A 19,963-nucleotide genomic window follows, 5' to 3' on the forward strand; every position below is an offset into this window, starting at 1 on the left:
TTTCTTTAATTTTGAGAGAGAGAGAGAGAGAGAGAGAGAGAGAGGGAGAACACGCCTGTGCTAGCGGGCGAGGGGCAGAGAGAGAGAGGGAGACAGAACCCAAAGCAGGCTCAGCACAGAGCCCAACACAGAGCTCAAACCCACCAACCTTGAGATCGTGACCTGAGCCAAAGTCAGACGCTTAACTGAGCCACCCAGACGCCCCAGGAGAAATATTTTTGAACCCCAAAACTCCTAGAAAAATATTCAAGGTAAAGTAAATAGGCTTCATTAGCAATCACAATCTGCCATAAATACAAAATATATAAAATAACATTATTGAAAGTAAAGATGCTGTACACCAGCATATCCAAATAAACACCATATATGTACAGGAATGAAAAAATTACCTTCTTTGATGACAAAGTTTTTTCCCTAAAGTGAAGTATTTATTTGCCTCAAACACTGCACTACAGAGGTATTCAAAGAGCTGTGGTGTATTAGTGAAGCAGCATAGTAGTAAAAATGCACTGGACTTGAAACTTAGGCATCTCATTATTTAACTTCCCTGAGACTCAGTTTCCTCATCAACAGAGAAATAATAAGCACTCCCTTATCCACTTCACAAAAGGTTTCTTCTATAATGCTTAAATGAAATAATAAAAGATGCACCTGCTTTGTAGACTGTCACCTGCACTATATGAAAAAAGCTATTGGACTACATGATCTGATCTCTTAAAGCCCTTCCAACTCCAATTCCGTAATTCTACTTTTAATATTGTACAACTCAGGAGCCACATGTGCAATATACCAACAAAGCCAAGTAAGGTGGGCTCATTCTTAAGTAATAACTTACTACTACTACCACCACTATCTGATACTTCCATAGCTTTATAAGGATTAGAATACTGTATAACATTATTACTATGGTTCGGACGTTGTTCTGAGTGTTTTGCATGCACTGACTCATTCAATTTTCAAAGCAACAGAAACTGGTGATCTTAATTGGCTTATTTCAAGTGAAAAAGGCACACTGTGACTTATGAAAAAGCTGTACTAGTGATATCATCTTATATTTCTAGATCATAGTGCTTCGAGGTGTTTCTCACATCTTACTGGATTCTTACAAGTAGCTCCATGAGGCAGATAGGACAGTTCTTCTTTCCCTTATTTTACAGAGAAGCAAACTGAAGTTGAGAGAGGTCTAATTTCTTGCTCAAGATCACAAAGGTGATAGCAGCCAAAACCAGATCCCAAATCTGTCTCCTGACTCCTAACCCAGTGTTTGTCCATTACTACACAGCCTCTGCAACTAAAGTCAATAGATGAAAACTACAAATTCTGATGAGTTGAACCAACTTAACTTCTTACAAGGTATTTATCAATATAAAAGACTCTAAGAGTGCTTGGGTGGCTCATTTGGATAAGCTCCTGACTCTTGGTTTCAGCTCAGGTCATGATCTCATGGTTTGTGAGTTTGAGCCCCAAGTTAGGCTAAACGCTGACAGCAGAGAAACTGCTTGGGATTCTCTTTCTCCCTGTCTCTCGCCACATCCCTGTGTGTGCGTGCTCTCTCAAAATAAATAAACTTAAAAAAATTAAAAATAAAAAAAACAATTCAAGCTACTAGATTCTGAAATATTTTTTTATATGCAACTGCTGACGCTATAATGGAAAGTAACTTCTTGAAGTGGTTGTGTCAAAAATACAGTAGGGAAAAATATCTTAGTAGTAAGAAGTCTAAATCAGTAATTGCCCCTAATAGTATATTTAAACCAGACACTTCAAATATAGACCGATCTGTTAAGCAAAAGAAACAAACCTGAACCTCAGAGGAAGTCACTGGACTACAATCAGCTGCTCATTTTTTTGGCTAAGGATGGTCTTGCAGTCCAGAAGATAAGACAAACGTAAAGAGCAAGAAAAAGAAATGGCGGGGTGCCTGGATGGCTCAGTCAGTTGAGCATCTGACTTCGGCTCAGGTCATGATCTCTCGGCTCTGGAGTTCAAGCCCCATATCAGGCTCTGTGCTGACACCTCAGAGCCTGAAGCCCCCTTCTGATTCTGTGTCTCCCTCTCTCTCTGCCCTCCCCCTCTCGCATTCTGTCTCTCTCTCTCTCTCTCAAAAGAAAAAGAAATGGCAAAAGTCTACTACTACAAAGGAAGAAGGATAAAATACAGAGTATCTGCATTTCTTGAGGCCCTTCCTATAGGCAAATAACACCACTTAGCAAGAAGTGCCACAACAGAATGATGTTACCAGATATCATCTTTGGGATCTAGGCTATAGGATTCCATTATAGGTAAAACCTTGATTATACCAAGGTACTCCTTACTGTAAATCCTAATCGGAAGGGTCCAAAATAAACCCGAAATATACCAATATGACTGTACTCCTAGTTTATGTCAGAATGTCAGAGTATGTCAGAGCATGTGGTTTGATTATAAAAGAATGCATAAGTTAATCAAGAAATTGTAATTAGAAGAGAACCAAAAGTCTACAGAAGGACTCATTTCAAAGTAAAATCCATATACATCCCACCTCAATATATGCTAGCCAAATCTGGTTATCCACATTAACACGTACCTGATAGAGTTCTTCTAAATTGTACTTAATCGAAGTACTATTCTGGATAGCTTCCACCGCTTCTTTCAGTTTCTGCCATGTTTCATCTGTGTAGTTCTCTGGTAATTTAGGCTTATCTAGATAATATGTAGAAAGTTGATGTCAGAATATATAGTATATGGTAACGAAAGGATCCATTAAAAGTGCAATAATAGTATTACTGCTTTTTAAGAGTAAATTTTGATTTTTATAATTATTACATCTAAATATTAAAGTAACTACTGGAGGCGCCTGGGTGGCTCAGAAGGTTAAACATCCGACTTCGGCTCAGGTCATATCTTGTAGTTCATGAGTTCGAGCCCCGTGTTGGGCTCTGTGCTGACAGCTCAGAGCCTGGATCCTGCTTCGGATTCTGTGTCTCCCTCTCTCTCTGCCCTTCCCCCAGTCACGCTCTGTCTCTCAAAAATAAATAAACATAAAAAAATAAAAAATAAAGTAACTACTGTATTTAAGCTTAGCATAAAGAATAAAATTTGAAATGCCAGAATATTGTTCGTCATTTTGACTCACCTATTAGAATTCACCTTTAGGTGAAGTTTTTTTTTTCTATTGACTGTATTGCTTCAAAAAATAAAAATTCAAGAATCACAGATAAAAAAATAACAATCCTGATCTTATTCGAGGACATGTAAAACCTAGCAAGTCAGTTGACATGCATTTTGTACCTGAGATTTGAAATATTGAATGTCTACTATGTACAAGTACTTTATAAATCTCTTAATCTTCCTAACAACGCTCTAAGGAAGGTATTATCACCCCTATTTTGCAACAGAGGAAACTGAGGCCAGAAGACTCGATTTAGTAAGGCTTGCCCAAGGTCATCATAGCTAATCAATGGCAAAACTGGAATTCTAATCCAAGTCTGTTTGACTCTCACATAAATTTATGCAGCATCTACAAATGAAAAGAAACATCTTAACTCAGGTTTTAATTTAAATTCCATCTATGAGCAGAGTAAAATTTTTAAAAATTAAAACATCCAAATGACTCCAGAACCTATGTAGCATTTTCAGAGTGGAAAGGAATATCTTAACCCGGGCCTTAATTTAAACTTCATTGACCAACAAGGAATATTTTTTTAATTAAAACATTCAAATGTCTTAATGTGTTTTTAGTTTAAGAGGGAGAGAAAAAACCCAAACAAAATTTCTGAAACCAGTATGGAAATGAAATTAGGGATAAAGCTCATCTCTTTAAAAATCCTTGGCTATTACATCCATATACTTGGAGTGGAACAGTGAACACATTAGTCAATTACAATTCACATTCACTTCAGAAAAGTATACTATTAAACCAGAAAGATTACAACACTCTTGAGAACCTGGGGATGGGGGAGGAATGACAGAAAAAAAAGAGAAGGTTAAAAATAAACACTATAACCCTCTGCTTTAGACAAAATAGAGCATATTCTTGATTTTCACACTAATGTTGAAAACACAAGCACCAAGAAGCTAATTTTCTGAATACTAATATTTACCCACAAGGCACTTATCTGGTAAATATTAAGTTCATTCATTTACTTCATTTATCTGGTAAATATTAAGTTCATTCATTTACTTCTCCATTTAATAAACCTCTTAGCAGCTATTACCTGCCAGTTAAGGGTGTTGAAAAACTAAGTCAGAAAACTAGAAACACAGTTAACAGAAAAAAGTAATTCAGCTCAAAATCTGTTGATTTTATATACATCAGTGCATTCATAATACTCTCAATCACATATCTCAAATGTAAAATGAACAAATTTTCCTAAATTTGAACTGCAGGTCAGTACTTTAAAACCCATTTTAGTGAAAAAAAAAGATGTAGTAATTGTTCCCATCTTTAAACTAGTGGTACAGAGTTACTACTTATCTGTATACACAGTGTTTTTGACTTCCAAACCCTACCTTTGGAAAGAAATGCAGAGATCATAAATATTTTTCTCCAAATACTGCTTCCACAAGGGGTTTCAAGAATATAATGTTCAACATTACAAATCTAACTATAAATCTTCACTGAGCATGAAAAGATCACCATTGCTACCTGCATTTCTAGGGACTAGAAAATGTGGCCTACTGAAGCATAAAAATAAAAATCACCAGTACGAAAGCTCACTATGCACCTGAAATAAAATAAACCTCTTTAGAATACAAATTTCTCACCTGTAAAATCCGGATCAATCATACCGATTCTCAGTATTGTAATGAGTAACAGTAGATAGAAGAAGCTGAGCCAGACCTCAAAATACTGCCCAGAAACACTCGGTGTATGCTTCAGCACAAGGATACTAACCACCCCCGGAAAATGAACCCTCCACCCAAAAAAGGACCTCCCTCCACCTCATTGATTATGCATAAAACATTAGGCCACCTCTATACTGTTTAATATATTAACATAAACAGAGCACGTGACCGCTCAAGTGTCAAATCCTTAGTAGGTGATTATGGATTTTGGCCTTGGTTACCTTTAAAGTTCTTGATCACTAACTTCTTAGCAGAGCCAGGCTTGCTGTTAGCAAAGCTAGAAGTGGTGGTAGAAGATTTGGCTAGGCCGTTTGCATGATGCACCGAAGCCACAGAAGAGATTAATATACTCTTATTTTTAAGTTGCTGCTGCTGAGATGTTGCAGCAGTTGGTGAAGATGAGGAGGAAGAAGAGGAGGATTCCTCAGCCATCTTCGCATCAAACCCTACAAACTCCAGGGTGTCTTCAAAACGCAGCTTCTTCTGTATCGGTACGTGGCTGGAAGTAGCCACTGAAACCCCCAGGCAGAAGGACGAGGTTGAAGGGGATGCCGAATCCCTGGGTTGTAAAGGAGGAGTGGAAGAGGAAGAGGTGGAATCAAAGTCTTCTCTCTCGTTACTACTATTACTGCCGCTACTGCTGCTGCTGTTTAACTTTCTCTTCTTGGCAGAGGTGGGCGGAGTGGTGCTGGTATTACCATCAGTGGCAGATCTGACCTCCTGAGCAGCAGCAGCAGCTGAGGGATTGGGGGAAGAAAAACCTGTTGGAAACATGAAAATAGCGGGGTCAACAGGCAGAGGAGCATCAAAAACCTACGTTTATATGCCTGCGTGCGTGTAGGAGAGAAGGTGGCAATGCTAGAGGGGGAAGGGAAGAAAGAGAGGAGAAACACAGAGGACGAGAAGGAAAGTGAAGGGGGGGCTACACAGGGGGAATGGGAGGGTTTGGGAAGGCGGATAGGCTGACACCAGGAGTGAGCAGAACGAGGGGGGAGAGCGAATGAGGAGGCAGACAGGTAAACGGCGGTGCCGTCCCCCTCCCCGGCTTTTCGGTCTCTCTCCCCCCCTTTCTGCTGGAGCGACTCAGTGAGTCTGTGAGGCTGCAGCTCCTCCTCCTGTTCTCCCTCTCTCTGGGAGGGGAGATGCCGTGGTTGGGGGGAGGGGGGAGGGGGAGAGAACCAAGGCTTGTTATTGTCAATAGCACAAGAGGCTAAAGATGGCGCCACTTCCGGTCACGCGGCGGCGAGGGAGGGGCGGTGTCTGTCCTCGGGAGTGGGGGGTGGAGAGAAGCACTGCAAGGCGCCCGAGGGGCGGGGGTGCTGGCTCCTGGGGAGGCGGCGGGAAAGCGGCAGCTAAGGCGCCCAAGACGCTCGTGCTCCTTCCCTAGCTCTCGCTGTTCCTCCCCCTCCCTCTCCCGCTCCCCTTCCTTGGCAGCACTCTCCTCCCCCGGTCCGCCGGTAACTCCCACCCCCTCCTTAACGGTCCCGCGGGAAGCTTCGCGCTGCAGCGCCCTTACCGGAAGTGACTGGGCAGACACTTTTCATAGCGCCCAGATCCCAAAGCCCCCAGGTCCGCAGGACTTGAGTGGGGGGGGTGGGGGAGGGAGAAAAGGGGGGTAAGAGAAGTGGAAAGGGAGGAGGGGGCGGGCTTTCTAGACACCTCCCGAGCTCCTGATTGGAGCTTTCTGAACGCGAGGCGGGCGGGGTAGGGGGGAAGGTGGCGGGAGAAGCAGCGGGAAGGAGCCTGAAGGGGAGGGAAGGTGGTGACGGTGAGGGGCGGGGTGAGCTAGCTGGGAAAAAAGAGGAGGAGGAAGACAGGAAGGGAGGGAGTAAAAAGTAAGGGAACCGAGAATGGAAACTTTGAAAGAGATAAAGGAATAAGGAGGGGTTGTAAGGCATGGGGAGTAACCCGAAATGAAGGAAAATATGATCATGGCATTATGCCTGCTGCTAAGAAGGAATGTCCTGACGTTAAAATAGGAAAGGAAAAATATGTTAGATACAAAGAAAATGAGTTTTTGCTTCGATTAAGCTATAAATTGTTTCTCTTATGTCAAGGACACTGCTGACCCAACACTGAATAGGGCCTGAATTTTGATACCTTTTTCAGTAACGTAGCTGTAAAATCTTTTTACCTTCCTACCAGGAGCATTTTCTAAGATGGCTGGCCAGAGTTAGGGTGCATTCTAAGGTCCAAGAAACAAGCAGGTAACTAACACCCTCCCCCCCACACACACAATACACAACGACCTCCTCAGTCATTAATCCAATAATTTATAGACCAAACAAAGCGACTTTTACCAAATCTCAATTCAGAACTGTTCCAAAGAACACATTTTGGAAGAATGATATTGGCAAAAATCAATGTTTTCTACCAATATATTCCACAAGCCCCAATTCCAAAATAGATTACTCTTAAGAACAAACCTCTAAATGTGGTTAAATTAGCAGCACTAACCTTGTAAATATCCTGCTGGGAGTTTTTGTTTAACCTGAGGGCATGGGGGGGGGGTGGGGCACAATGTCAAATAAAACTAAATCTGCCAACCTGTTGATCATTCTAATTGCAGAAACATCCAACTGAAAGACTTTATGCCACACATGTTATCAGGTCCCTACCATTGAGAAGCCAGTAGGGGAAAAGGGTTACAAAACTAATTTCCCTAACAAGTTGTATAACATATGTACAAAGTGCTCCGGAAACATGTGAATCAAGAAATTCGGAAGAATTTTGGAATAATCGGTTTCACATAGGAATTGCTTATGCTGGGTGTCAGAGTGGGGACTGCCAAAAAGACGAGAGAGGGGGAAGGTCAAAGGCATTCTGGGCAGTGCAAATGGGCAAAGCAGGGAGTTGTGAAAGGGCCTGGCCTGTTTATGGAAATACGGAAAGTGCAATGAAGCTACCAAGTAAGATGTCGTTAGAAGTAAGGAAAATGAGGCTCAAGAGTGCCTGGGTAGAGGCCAAGAGCAGTCCACCCAAAATGTAACACAATGGCATATTGATTATTTTGAATTGAAGCTACTTGGGAAACCACTGGCACAAGAACACGCAGACCCTGTTCTGTCCCCCTGAAAGCAAGAAACAAATCTCCCATAAGGCAAATATGCTCCCTCCCTGTACTAAGAAAAAGACATCCTTATCACCAGTAAAGCTGAGAAAGCTGCAAAAACCAACGTTTTTCTAATCTACCTCAACCTAAATTCCGCTTAGAATTCCGTAATTTAATTAAAGCTCTCAAACACCTGTTTTCTTTATCCCTTCAATTCCTCACAAATTTACTGTCTCATTGTCTAAAATGTATTAAGAACTGCCTGCCTTGGTCATTTCTCGAGATCTCTGTGCCCACGTAATAAAACTTTGGGTTTTTTTTCCTCCTATTAATCTGTCTCCTGTGAATTTAATTCTTAATCCAGCTGGAAGACCTTGAAGGGTAGAGGAAGAATGTTTCCTTCCCTCCTCTGGCACACAAAGCCAAAAATCTGGTCTACTCTGTGGGCTAGGTTAGACAGCAAGGAAAGGAGGGAGCAAGCTAGGCTTTTAAAAGCAGGGGAGTAACAGGACTGTGGGTGGAGTAAAAGCAGTTTGTATTGAATAGTTTTAGACAAATCAGAACTCTAAGAATGAATCAATTTTCTAGCTGTCATACAAGCCCACTTTATTTATTTATTTATTTAATAAATTTAGATCTTCATAAGTCTGTAGTTAAAATGCAAATCCTCCTAGAAGAGGTACCACCTGGAACCACTATCAGCTTTATGCTGTTTGATGACAATTGGCTGAGAGCAAGGCTCTAATGGAACTTAGGCCCTAGGACCATAGAGAACAGAGATGGAGGCCAAAAAGAGGGGGAATGGATTCCTATCTGTTTTGAATGTACCATTTTGTTCTGACTGCCTAAAATGACTGTCAACTCTTAAAGCCAGGAAAGGTATCCTAAAGCATTAAACCTTCCTTTAGTGTGTCTCATATTTCACATGATGCTGAACAACTGTAAATGCAAAGTAAATACTGAAAATGTCATTGAATGAGAAAATAATGTCGTGTCTTTACATCTTTACAAGGGAAGATTAGCTAATTTTCCGGATTTAATGAACAAGGTTGTACCAATTTGTGTAGTTATAATTTCTTAGAAGGGTGTGTGGATGGGCCAGCTGATAATGGCCCAAATTGATACATTTTCTAGAAGGATTTGCATTTTAACCAAGTACTTTTCAAGACCAAAAAAATGGGCCTTGTTTTAATTCATGTAATTATATTTCTTAAAGGGTATATGGAAGTGCTGGCTATTTTTAAAATTACAAATATTAGTACAATAGAAAGGGAATGGACATAAAGGTAGAAAACTGCTTTTGCCATACAAAGATAAACTTTGATACTAACATAAAGCATAGCTGAGTCTTGTTAATATTCAACTACACTCTGGTAATAATAGCTCCCAATCTGACAAGATTATCTAAGCCCTTCGGTTTTCCAAGTTACATGTTAGCTCTAAAAGCACAGATCCTTGGCTCTTGAGCACTAGCTCACTTTGAATGACCCAGCAGTCCTACCTACTATTTAAGTTTTCCATGAAATATCCTTAAATGAGTTTTGTGGAAAAATATTTTTCTTTTTTATCTTGGTGATTAACACGAATCTTCCTTTTGATATCTTAACAACCTTATTTTGTGCCAGCTCAGTCCTCACATATTTAGCATATCTTAATATGGAGATGTAATTTTAATAATGATTTTTTTTATTTAGCATTTAGATTTTGTGGCACAAACCAACTTATATATTACTATATGATGTGTGAGGACCAGAATTTTGTGTCTTCTTGGACCCTTGAACCAATTTAAAAAGAAAAACCTTCCATATTTCTTTGTAAAACATCTTTTACATCAAGAATCAAGTACACCCAAACATTTGCCAACCGTTGTTAAACACATTCTCAACATTAAAATACATTTCTCAAGGTTGAACTCACTGAAACCACAATAATCAAGACTGCAATGTAGAACACCATACAATTATGGCCATTATCAGACTAAACCAGGTTGGGCACTTAACACATATTCCATATATAGAATCTTTCATCTTGTGAGTTCAACTCATACCTTAGAAACATTAATTAAACTTTACAGTGCTGCCAGATGAAGTATAGTTACTACTGGTATTCTTTTAATCAAGCAAATAAATAAACCTGTAGCTTCTTAAAAGGTAAACATGTATAAAGAAAGATATACAAAAACAGAGGACAAGTTTTTCTAATGTCCATTCCCCTATTTTGGCAGGCATGTCTCTAAAAGAGAGGGGTGCTGTGGTGGCTCAGTCGTCAGTTAATCGTCCAACTCTTGGTTTTGGCTCTGGTCACGATCTCACAGTTCGTGAGTTCTAGCCCCACATCAGGCTCTGCAATGATAGTGCAGAGTCTGCTTGGGATTCTTTCTCTCTCTCTCTCCCTCTCTCTGCCCCTCTCCTGCTCATGCTGTCTCTGTGACTCAAAATAACTAAAATTCTAAAAAACTTTAAAAAAGAGTATAACCTTGGCACAAAAACAGACACATAGACCAATGGAATAGAAGAGAAACCCCAGAACTAGACCCACAAACGTATGGCCAACTCATCTTTGACAAAGCAGGAAAGAACATCCAATGGAAAAAAGACAGTCTCTTTAACAAATGGTGCTGGGAGAACTGGACAGCAACATGCAGAAGGTTGAAACTAGACCACTTTCTCACACCATTCACAAAAATAAACTCAAAATGGATCAAGGACCTGAATGTGAGACAGGAAACCATCAAAACCTTAGAGGAGAAAGCAGGAAAAGACCTCTCTGACCTCAGCCGTAGCAATCTCTTACTCGACACATCCCCAAAGGCAAGGGAATTAAAAGCAAAAGTGAATTACTGGGACCTTATGAAGATAAAAAGCTTCTGCACAGCAAAGGAAACAACCAACAAAACTAAAAGGCAACCAACGGAATGGGAAAAGATATTTGCAAATGACATATCGGACAAAGGGCTAGTATCCAAAATCTATAAAGAGCTCACCAAACTCCACACCCGAAAAGCAAATAACCCAGTGAAGAAATGGGCAGAAAACATGAATAGACACTTCTCTAAAGAAGACATCCGGATGGCCAACAGGCACATGAAAAGATGTTCAGCGTCGCTCCTTATCAGGGAAATACAAATCAAAACCACACTCAGGTATCACCTCACGCCAGTCAGAGTGGCCAAAATGAACAAATCAGGAGACTATAGATGCTGGAGAGGATGTGGAGAAACGGGAACCCTCTTGCACTGTTGGTGGGAATGCAAATTGGTGCAGCCGCTCTGGAAAGCAGTGTGGAGGTTCCTCAGAAAATTAAAAATAGACCTACCCTATGACCCAGCAATAGCACTGCTAGGAATTTATCCAAGGGACACAGGAGTACTGATGCATAGGGGCACTTGTACCCCAATGTTCATAGCAGCACTCTCAACAATAGCCAAATTATGGAAAGAGCCTAAATGTCCATCAACTGATGAATGGATAAAGAAATTGTGGTTTATATACACAATGGAATACTACATGGCAATGAGAAAGAATGAAATATGGCCTTTTGTAGCAACGTGGATGGAACTGGAGAGTGTGATGCTAAGTGAAATAAGCCATACAGAGAAAGACAGATACCATATGGTTTCACTCTTATGTGGATCCTGAGAAACTTAACAGGAACCCATGGGGGAGGGGAAGGAAAAAAAAAAAAGAGGTTAGAGTGGGAGAGAGCCAAAGCGTAAGAGAATGTTGAGAACTGAGAACAAACTAAGGGTTGATGGGGGGTGGGAGGGAGGAGAGGGTGGGTGATGGGTATTGAGGGCACCTTTTGGGATGAGCAATGGGTGTTGTATGGAAACCAATTTGACAATAAATTTCATATATAAATAAAAAAAAAGAGTATAACCTGATTCCCTTTTTTGATCACGGGAATTCCCCAGGTTACTTTGTTTTGTGTCTTCTCCAGACATCTCAGAGCAGCGATTTGTCAGTGATAGACACCCCTGGAAGCCTTGTTGTCCACAGGTGGAATCTCCCTTAAATAGGAGATAGTGATTGCTCAGGAGAATACTAAAGATATTTCTGCAGCAAGCATTGTTTAAGAATGTGTCTAAAAAAGACAACTGGTGGGTAAAACGTAGTCCATGCTGCCTATCGACCTTTCTGAAGGACCATCTTTGAAGCAGGGAAGTACAGAAAAGTTAAACCAGGCAGTGGTGAGGTAGTCAACATAATGTCATAATAAGGGCTCTGTGATGCTCTCAACAGCAAGGGGCTGCTAGGAGACGACTGGGGAGGTCAAAGCTTAAGCAAAGATGATCCAACTACACTCTTTGCCCATCCTAGAGTTGCTTTTTTTTTAATGTTTATTTTTGAGAGAGAGAGAGCGTGAGCAGGGGAGGAGCAGAGAGAGAGGGAGACAAAGAATCAGAAGCAGGCTCTAGGCTCTGAGCTGGCAGCAGAGCCTGACGTGGGGCTCAAACCCACGAACCATGGGATCAGGACCTGAGCCAAAGTCAAGACGCTTGGGGCGCCTGGGTGGCTCAGTCGGTAAGCGGCCGACTTCGGCTCAGGTCATGATCTCGTGGTCCGTGAGTTCGAGCCCCGCGTCGGGCTCTGTGCTGGCCGCTCAGAGCCTGGAGCCTGTTTCAGATTCTGTGTCTCCCTCTCTCTGACCCTCCCCCATTCATGCTCTGTCTCTCTGTCTCAAAAATAAATAAACGTTAAAAAAAAATTAAAAATAAAGTCAGACGCTTAATCGACTGAGCCACTCAGGCACCCCTCCTAGAGTTGCTTTATAAAGCAAGAAACTTGATAAAAAATGCTAAACCTGTGGTGCTCAGTGCAATGTAAATAAATATAACACAGATCTCATATTTTTAACAAAATCATTTATCTTCTACGTAAAATTATCTCATCAACTTAAGACTTACTGACTTGGGTACATCAAACATTTGAGGACTTAGCCCCTTAACACAGAGATTTTACCTATAGTCCTACCGTGAACCATCTGGAAGCAGATTTCTGGACTGAAAGTTAGGGCCAGGCCATTTTCCCTGTGAGTTTGGGGTAGGGGACTGGATCAACCACAGATGACTTTTTTCTTTGGTGCTGCCATGCACTTGCTTATTGTGGAGTTGCTGGGCCTATTTTTAACTTTCCCTTCACTTTATCAATGACTATCATAGTCCCCCCCCCCCCCCCCCAACCCCGTCCCGCTTCAAGGTTTGATATTCCAATAGCATTTGGCTTTTCTTTTTCTCCAGAGCAAGGCCAATTTAGGTTTAAACCAGTGGTTCCCAACTCCAAGTAAACAACAGAATTGCCTGGGGACTTAAAAAAAAACAACAACACACCTTTGCCCAGGTTTGAAACCAGTCCAACTGAATTAGAATCTCTGTGAGTAGGGCCTCAACTATCATTATTTCTAAGAAGTTCTCAGGGTGAATCTACATACCTCCAAGATTGAGACCACAGCTGTAGATGAACTAAGTACCATCATGATTTGAATGAAGCTGATAAGCCTTTGTACTCTTTAATGCCTGAAATTTCACAATTATTTATTCATTCCTTTTGATAAAAATAGTCTCCTTCTCTAAGAATCCTTTTTTCAAATGCAAATTAGCCAGGGAGACTCAGTTCCTGACCCTTTAAGGTGAATGGTTCTGGGGAACAAAGGATAATACAAAAGTCCTAAATGCCTGGAGGTAAACAGAACAAGGACGAGGCATTGCAATGGGGGAGGGGGGGGGGGGGGGGGTAAAGTTACCAGCAGGGGAGGAAAGATTTCTGAGAGTACATTTTGCTGACCTCACAGTATTGCCTGGGGCCAATCCTGCTTTGTGATGACTGCATATTTAAGATCTAGTCAAGTTTATCTCAGCTGCCAAAAGCTTATTCAAAGAAATTTAAATATTTTTTATAAACAAAACAAAGACCAGACATTGAGAATGTAGATTTGGGACTATCTATAAATGCCCAACTCTGAATTATTCACCATATGGATGTTTCTATTGCCAAGTGATCTGTTTTTCCTGATTCCATTAAATGTCCTTTATTCCCACCAATAGCATTATTTTTCTTGCCAATTCATTTGGTCATTCAACAAAAATGTATTGAGCAACTACTCTGGGCAAGGCATGGTGCTAGATGTCATAAGGGAATACAGAACTAATACGAAATTCCATTTGTGGTTGATTTTACAGTTTTTCAAAGCACTTTCACACACAATCTTATTTTATCCGCATAACCACACTGTGAGATAGGTCAGGTGCCATCCCCATTTTACAGATGAGAAACAGACTCAGAGAAGGAGGTTTAAATGACTTGCCAAGGACACGAAGCACACAGACGTAAACCAAACACACTTTTTCTCCAAACCCAAATAAGGTACTTCCTGTAATTTCTAGTTTAGTAAGGAGACATGACATAAAATTGTCTCAAGTAATAGACAAGTTAGGAAAAGACGTTCAGGGTCCCACTCACCAGAAGAAAAAAAAGTGAGGAATAAAAAATAACTCCTTTATTGAGATGAGCCAAATCACAGAGCCCAATAGGAGACCAAGCTTGGATTCAGTTTAGGCAGGATCCAGCAGCAAGCAATGCACATTTAAGGAGACAGTAGCAATTTGGTTCTAGAGAATCAGTCCATTCTTTGGCTGGACCCTCAGCCCAATGGCTGATCTTCACTAGAGGTAGAAACCAGTTCCTTCTCCTAGCCAAATCTAGACAAACACTGAACAAGCCTTGCCTAAGGACCTGTCACGGAGTATACAAAGACAACCCTTGCCCTCAAACAGTTCTCAATTGGCCTAGTGGGTGAGGCAGACAATTAGAGAACAGAGTGATAAAAGCTGCTTTAGGAGCACAGAAGAGAGACACCTGCACAGCCTAGAAAGGTGGGGTGGGGTGGGGTAGAGAAAAGGTGGGCGTGAGGAGTTACAAATAGCTTCCAAAGAAAGTAATTTAATTAAAAATTTTTAACATTTTATTTCATTTTCTGAGTGAGACCATGAGCAGGGGAAGGGCAGAGAGAGAGACACAGAATCTGAAGTAGGCTCCAGGCTCTGAACTGTCAGCACAGAGCCTGACGCAGAACTGGAACTCATGAATTGCAAGATCATGGCCTGAGCCAAAGTCGGAAGCTCAACCAACTGAGCCACCCAGGTGCCCCGAAAATAATTCAATTTAAATCCATGAGGGTAAGTGGGAATTAACCCGGCAAGGAGAATGGGAGGAGGCAAGGGGCACAAAGAAGGAAACTAGGGTGCATGTTTAAATCCTAAAGGTGAGAAAGACTAAGACATATTCAGGATCAGCAAGTAAACTAGTTGTCAGTGAATAGTTTAGTTTGTCCTAACTGATCCCCCTGGAGTGCTATGGAGGGGAATTAAGGCAGCATCCCAGTCTCATTTATGGTACAGTAATTCCTAGGCTTCTTAGCACCAGGCCTTACTCGTATCCCCTACTTGGAGCTGTGGCTGTTACAGCATATACTTGGCGCCCAGGAAGAGACAAGCCACAGGCACTTGAGGAATCAGAAAAGACAGTTTACTGAGCACCGGTGCCGGCCCAGTGGCGTCACCTCCAAAGCCTGAGCCCCAAACCTTGGCATCAGCCTCCTTTATGGCTGGGATGGTAGGGGGTTGAGAGACAAAAGAAAAAGGGGAAGGGGCCCTTATCAGTGGTGCTAACTGGGCAGGTGGTGGACACAGGAGGCAAACAAGATTACAGAAGCCAAAAGTATGCAAGGGGAGAATCCAGCCTCGGGCATCTGACTGGACCCTTTTATCTTGTTTTTACTAGCAAGCTTTTCTTCTCATTCCCCCCTCTTGATTCTCCAGCTGCGGTAGCACTTAGAGAAAATCAGTTTGTGGGGCCCAGGGAATGAAAGGAGGGGCGAAGACCATTCTGGCTTCCTCCAGTTGGACAGGGACGTCAAAGGAAGGGGTGAGGCAGCTAGGATTCTTCATCATACAAAGGGGAGTAGCGACAGCTAGAATAGTCCAACTGGAGCATCCATATGGTGCTCCAAGAGTTCCATGAATCTGCTAGTTCCTGTCTTCCTTTGTTGATTCACTCCTTTAACTGCTGGACTGTACCTCAGACTTTCCCTGATTGGATGACACAGAAGCAACAACCTTCATTTCGGAAGAGACACAGTCCTCTCCTTTGGGCACTTAGCAGGTCCAGCCCTACAGCAAAGAGTATAGCAACGAGTATGGAAAGAGAAATAGGTGGGGATGACAATGAAATCTGAGAGAGAACGATTTGGTATAGTTCATTTAAGTTGCTTGGTGATTTCTTCAAGCTTCTGGTTACAGAGAGAGTTCTCAGGTGTTGGCTGCCAGCCACGTATAGTCTGTTGTCTCCTTAAGGGTGGTCTGTAGAGGATCATTCTGTTAGCAGTTACTTTTCATTCCAAGTGGTTGTCAGGTGACAGGTGGGCTGCCTTTACTCCAGAATGGTGGATCCAGGTTAGTCCTGCACCTTGAGAGCTGTGGGTGTGGTTAGCACAAGAAGGTCCCTTCCAGGTAGGTTTAAGCAGTTCCTTTTTCCAATCTTTTATCCAAACCTGATCCCCAGGTTTGTGGGGGTGCACAGTTATTCCTAGGGAAATAGACATCCTGTCTGTCACCCATCTATGTATCTCAAATACAGTTTTCCCTAGTCCATTTAGTCGTTTTTGTATTTCTCAATTCCCTAGATTTCAGGTCCCCCTTGAATTTGACTAGTGGAGGGGGTCTTCCATGTAGGATCTCGAATGGGGAGAATCCTGTTTTTTCCCCAGGGTGTGCAGTGTATTCACAGAAGAGCTAGGGGTAGTGTATCTGGCCAGGGCGAGTTAGTTTCCTGACATAGTTTTGCCATGGCTGATTTAAGGGTCCGGTTCATTCGTTCCACTTTCCCTGAACTCTGGGGCTGGTAGGCTGTAAGTTCCATTGGATACCTAGGGTTTTGGCTATTTGTTGTGCCACCTCAGCCATGAAAGCTGGGCCATTGTCTGAGCCTCTGGTTAACTGAGAATGATACCCCTTGGCAAGGCCTTGGTTACTTCTCTTGCCTTTTTGGTGTGTGTGGGATAGGCTTCAACCCAGCCCGAAAACGTGCAGATAAATACCAAAAGATATTTGTATCATCCGCTGGGTCTTATTTTGGTAAAGTCTACCTCTAAATCTTCGAAGGGTGCCTGACCACAGCGTTGGATTCCCATGGGCCCACTGGGGCCTTGTTTGGCATTATTCTGAGCACAGAGGAGGCAGTGTTGAGAGACTGAGGCACAGAGTGATGGGAGTCGAGCAATTACATAGTAACGGCTCAGTAAGGTTTCAAGGGCGGTTTTTCCTAGGTGGGCAAGCTCAGGCTGCTGGAGAACCACCTAGTAGGCTCGCTGCTCTGGTGATATAGACTCTTTGGTCTGGAAGTACCCACCACCCTTCTTTTGTCTGGCCTCCTTTTTCCTGCTGTGCCCATTTTGTTTCTTGGATTGTGTGCCTTGGGGAAGCGGGCAGTTCCGGGGCCAGCATGATTTTTGAGGGTGTTGTTTTCCTGCTGCTTGGTTAGCTGCAGCATCAGCTCGTCTGTTACGTTCCGACACTGAGTCCTTTCCTCTTTGGTGTCCCTTGCAGTGGATGACTTGGTTTCCAGACTGCCCTTAATAGTTTTACGATTTCTTCCCGATTTTTTATTTCTCTTCCTCCTGCACTCAAAAGTCTTCTCTCCTTGTACAGAGCCCCACGTACATGTAGAGTGGCAAAGGCATGGCTCAAGTCCGCGTATACGTTGGCCTGTTTGTCTTTGCAGAGTTCTAGTGCTCTTATTAGGGCCTACAGTTCTGCTCTTTGGGCTGACCATCCTTGTGGAAGGGCCTTTGCTTCTATGACCTCAAAATCAGAGACTACTGCATAACCAGCATATCTTTTGTCTTTGTTCATGAAGCTGCTGCCGTCGGTGTACAGGATGAGGTCAGGGTTTGTAAGAGCCTAATAGGTCGGGTCAGCTAGAATAGACTTCATCAAGTACCTCTAGAAGATCATGCTCTGGGGTCCCTGCTGCTGTGAGCAAGGAAGTGGCACGGTTTATAGTTGTTATGGCTCCCAATCTTTTTTTTTTTTTTTTTTAGATTTACATCCAAATTAGTTAGCATATAGTGCAACAATGATATCAGGAGTAGATTCCTTAGTGCCCCTTTACCCATTTAGCCCATCCCCTTCCCTCAATCCCTCCAGTCACCCTCATTTTGTTCTCCATATTTCTGAGTCTCTTATGTTTTGTCCCCCTCCCTGTTTTTATATTATTTTTGTTTCCCTACCCTTATATTCATCTGTTTAGTCTCTTAAAGTCCTCATATGTGTGAAGTCATATGATTTTTGTCTTTCTCTAATTTCACTTAGCATTATACCCTCCAGTTCCATCCACATAGTTGCAAATGGCAAGATTTCATTCTTTTTTGATGGCCAAGTAATACTCCATTGTATATATATACCACATCTTTATCCATTCATCCATCGATGGACATTTGGGCTCTTTCCATACTTTGGCTATTGTTGATAGTGCTGCTATAAACATGGGGGTGCATGTGTCCCTTTGAAACAGCACACCTATATCCCTTGGATAAATGTTATGGCTCCCAATCTTATTCATGGGTTCTCACATAGCAGTCCCTGATATTGTGTCATCTGAGCATGCATTAGCCAGTGTCGCCCTCTGGCATCCATCAAGGTAATAACAGAATGGGGAACCTTAACATTTAGGTTTGCCCCAACATGAGTTTGTCTGCTTCCTTGATTAAAAGTGTGGTGGCTACCAGGGCCCTCAGACAGGGAGGCCACCCTGCCGCAACTGAGTCAATCTGCTTTGAAAGGTATGCCACTGGTCTTTGCCAAGGTCCAAATTCCCCAGTGAGAACCTCCAGGGCCACCCCATTATTCTCATGTACCAACAGGTTGAAATCTCGTGATCTGGGAGTCCCAAGGCTGGTGCCTCCATGAGTTTTGTTTTTATGGTCTTTATGAAAGCCTTTTCTTATTAGGGCTGCAGAAAAGGGGTGCTCTCTCTTCCCTCTTTAGCGCCTCATATAGAGGTCTGGCCAACTCTGAGAAACCTGGGATCCATATTCAACAAAATCCTGCTGCTCCCAGAAACTCTCGGATCTGCCAATGGGTAGCGGGAACCCGAATGGCACAGATTGCCTGTTACCTTTCGGCTCCCAACTTCTCTTTGCCTTGGGTAATTGTGAAGCCCAAATATTTAACTTCCTGTTGGCAAATCTGTGGCTCCTACAATGGTGACTTCTCAACCTGACAGAGGTGCCACCTTGTGCCACCACAGAGTATTCAGCCCCAGTGTCGACCACGAAGTCTATTATTTGGCCCCCCACCTTCATTTTGACCATGGGCTCATGGGGGCCTAGTTAGCTAGAGTTCAGTCTTTCCTAGTAAGAGTCCACTCCTGTCAGTCCAATCAGGTCAGCCTTAGGTGGTTCTGGTTGGTAGCATCTGAGTGAAGAGGTTTTTGGTTTCCCTTTTTGGCGGTTGGGCATCCATTTTTCCAGTGTCCACATTCCTTGATCCCGTCCCCGTGGGGCCCTACTTTTTTGTTCTTGCATCCCTCATGGTTTCTGTGGGGGCCCTTCTGGAGGGGGTGGTTGCCTCAAGGCCACAGCCAGAAGAGCTGCCTTTTGTTTCATTCTTCAGTCTGCCTCCTTTCTGGCACCTTGATCCTAGTTTACAGAAATCTTGTTGGCAATTTCCAATAATTCGGTGGGATTTTTTCCAGGGAATCCTTCCAATTTTTTTGCGCTTCTGTCTAATGTCACTTTGGGCCTGTCCCACAAAGGCAGCATTGACCATGCGCTGATGCTTCTAGGTCGAATGGAGTGTAAATTCTGAAGGCTTCACATAATCTTTCATAGAAATCAGCTGGACTCTCTTCTGAAGGCTTTTGTAGGACCTCAGATACCTTTGCCATTTTGGTGGGCTTTTTGGCCCCTGCTTCTACTCCTGGAGGAAGGCGGGTCAGTATCTTCCTAATCTGGCCCTTCCCACCTCTGTGTTAGGGTCCCAGCAGGGCTCCTCTTCGGGCATACCTTCCCATACTCAAGCCTCAACTT

At 42.7% G+C, this 19,963-nt stretch overlaps 1 protein-coding gene across 5 annotated transcripts in view; it reads right to left on the reverse strand.

The window, feature by feature from the left end:
* CUL4B (cullin 4B) overlaps positions 1 to 11,988 on the reverse strand; it is a 42,561-nt gene extending 30,573 nt beyond the window's left edge. Inside the window, exons 1-3 of one of the 5 annotated variants that reach the window (XM_040467992.1) lie at positions 11,759 to 11,988; positions 5,049 to 5,588; positions 2,567 to 2,682 (exon numbers count right to left, since the gene is read on the reverse strand). In XM_040467992.1, coding sequence (XP_040323926.1) covers positions 2,567 to 2,682; positions 5,049 to 5,588; positions 11,759 to 11,822 — 720 coding nt within the window. In that variant the 5' untranslated portion in view covers positions 11,823 to 11,988. Of the gene's footprint in view, positions 1 to 2,566; positions 2,683 to 4,746; positions 5,009 to 5,048; positions 5,589 to 6,343; positions 6,581 to 11,758 lie in introns of those variants that run through there. The other 4 variants (XM_040467993.1, XM_040467990.1, XM_040467991.1 and 1 more) reach the window with 4 other exon arrangements.
* Between the last annotated feature and the right edge of the window lie 7,975 nt (positions 11,989 to 19,963).

Source organism: Herpailurus yagouaroundi, unplaced genomic scaffold, assembly GCF_014898765.1.
Source record: "Herpailurus yagouaroundi ecotype Mexico unplaced genomic scaffold, PumYag 67641, whole genome shotgun sequence".
NCBI classification, from domain to species: Eukaryota; Metazoa; Chordata; class Mammalia; order Carnivora; family Felidae; genus Herpailurus; species Herpailurus yagouaroundi.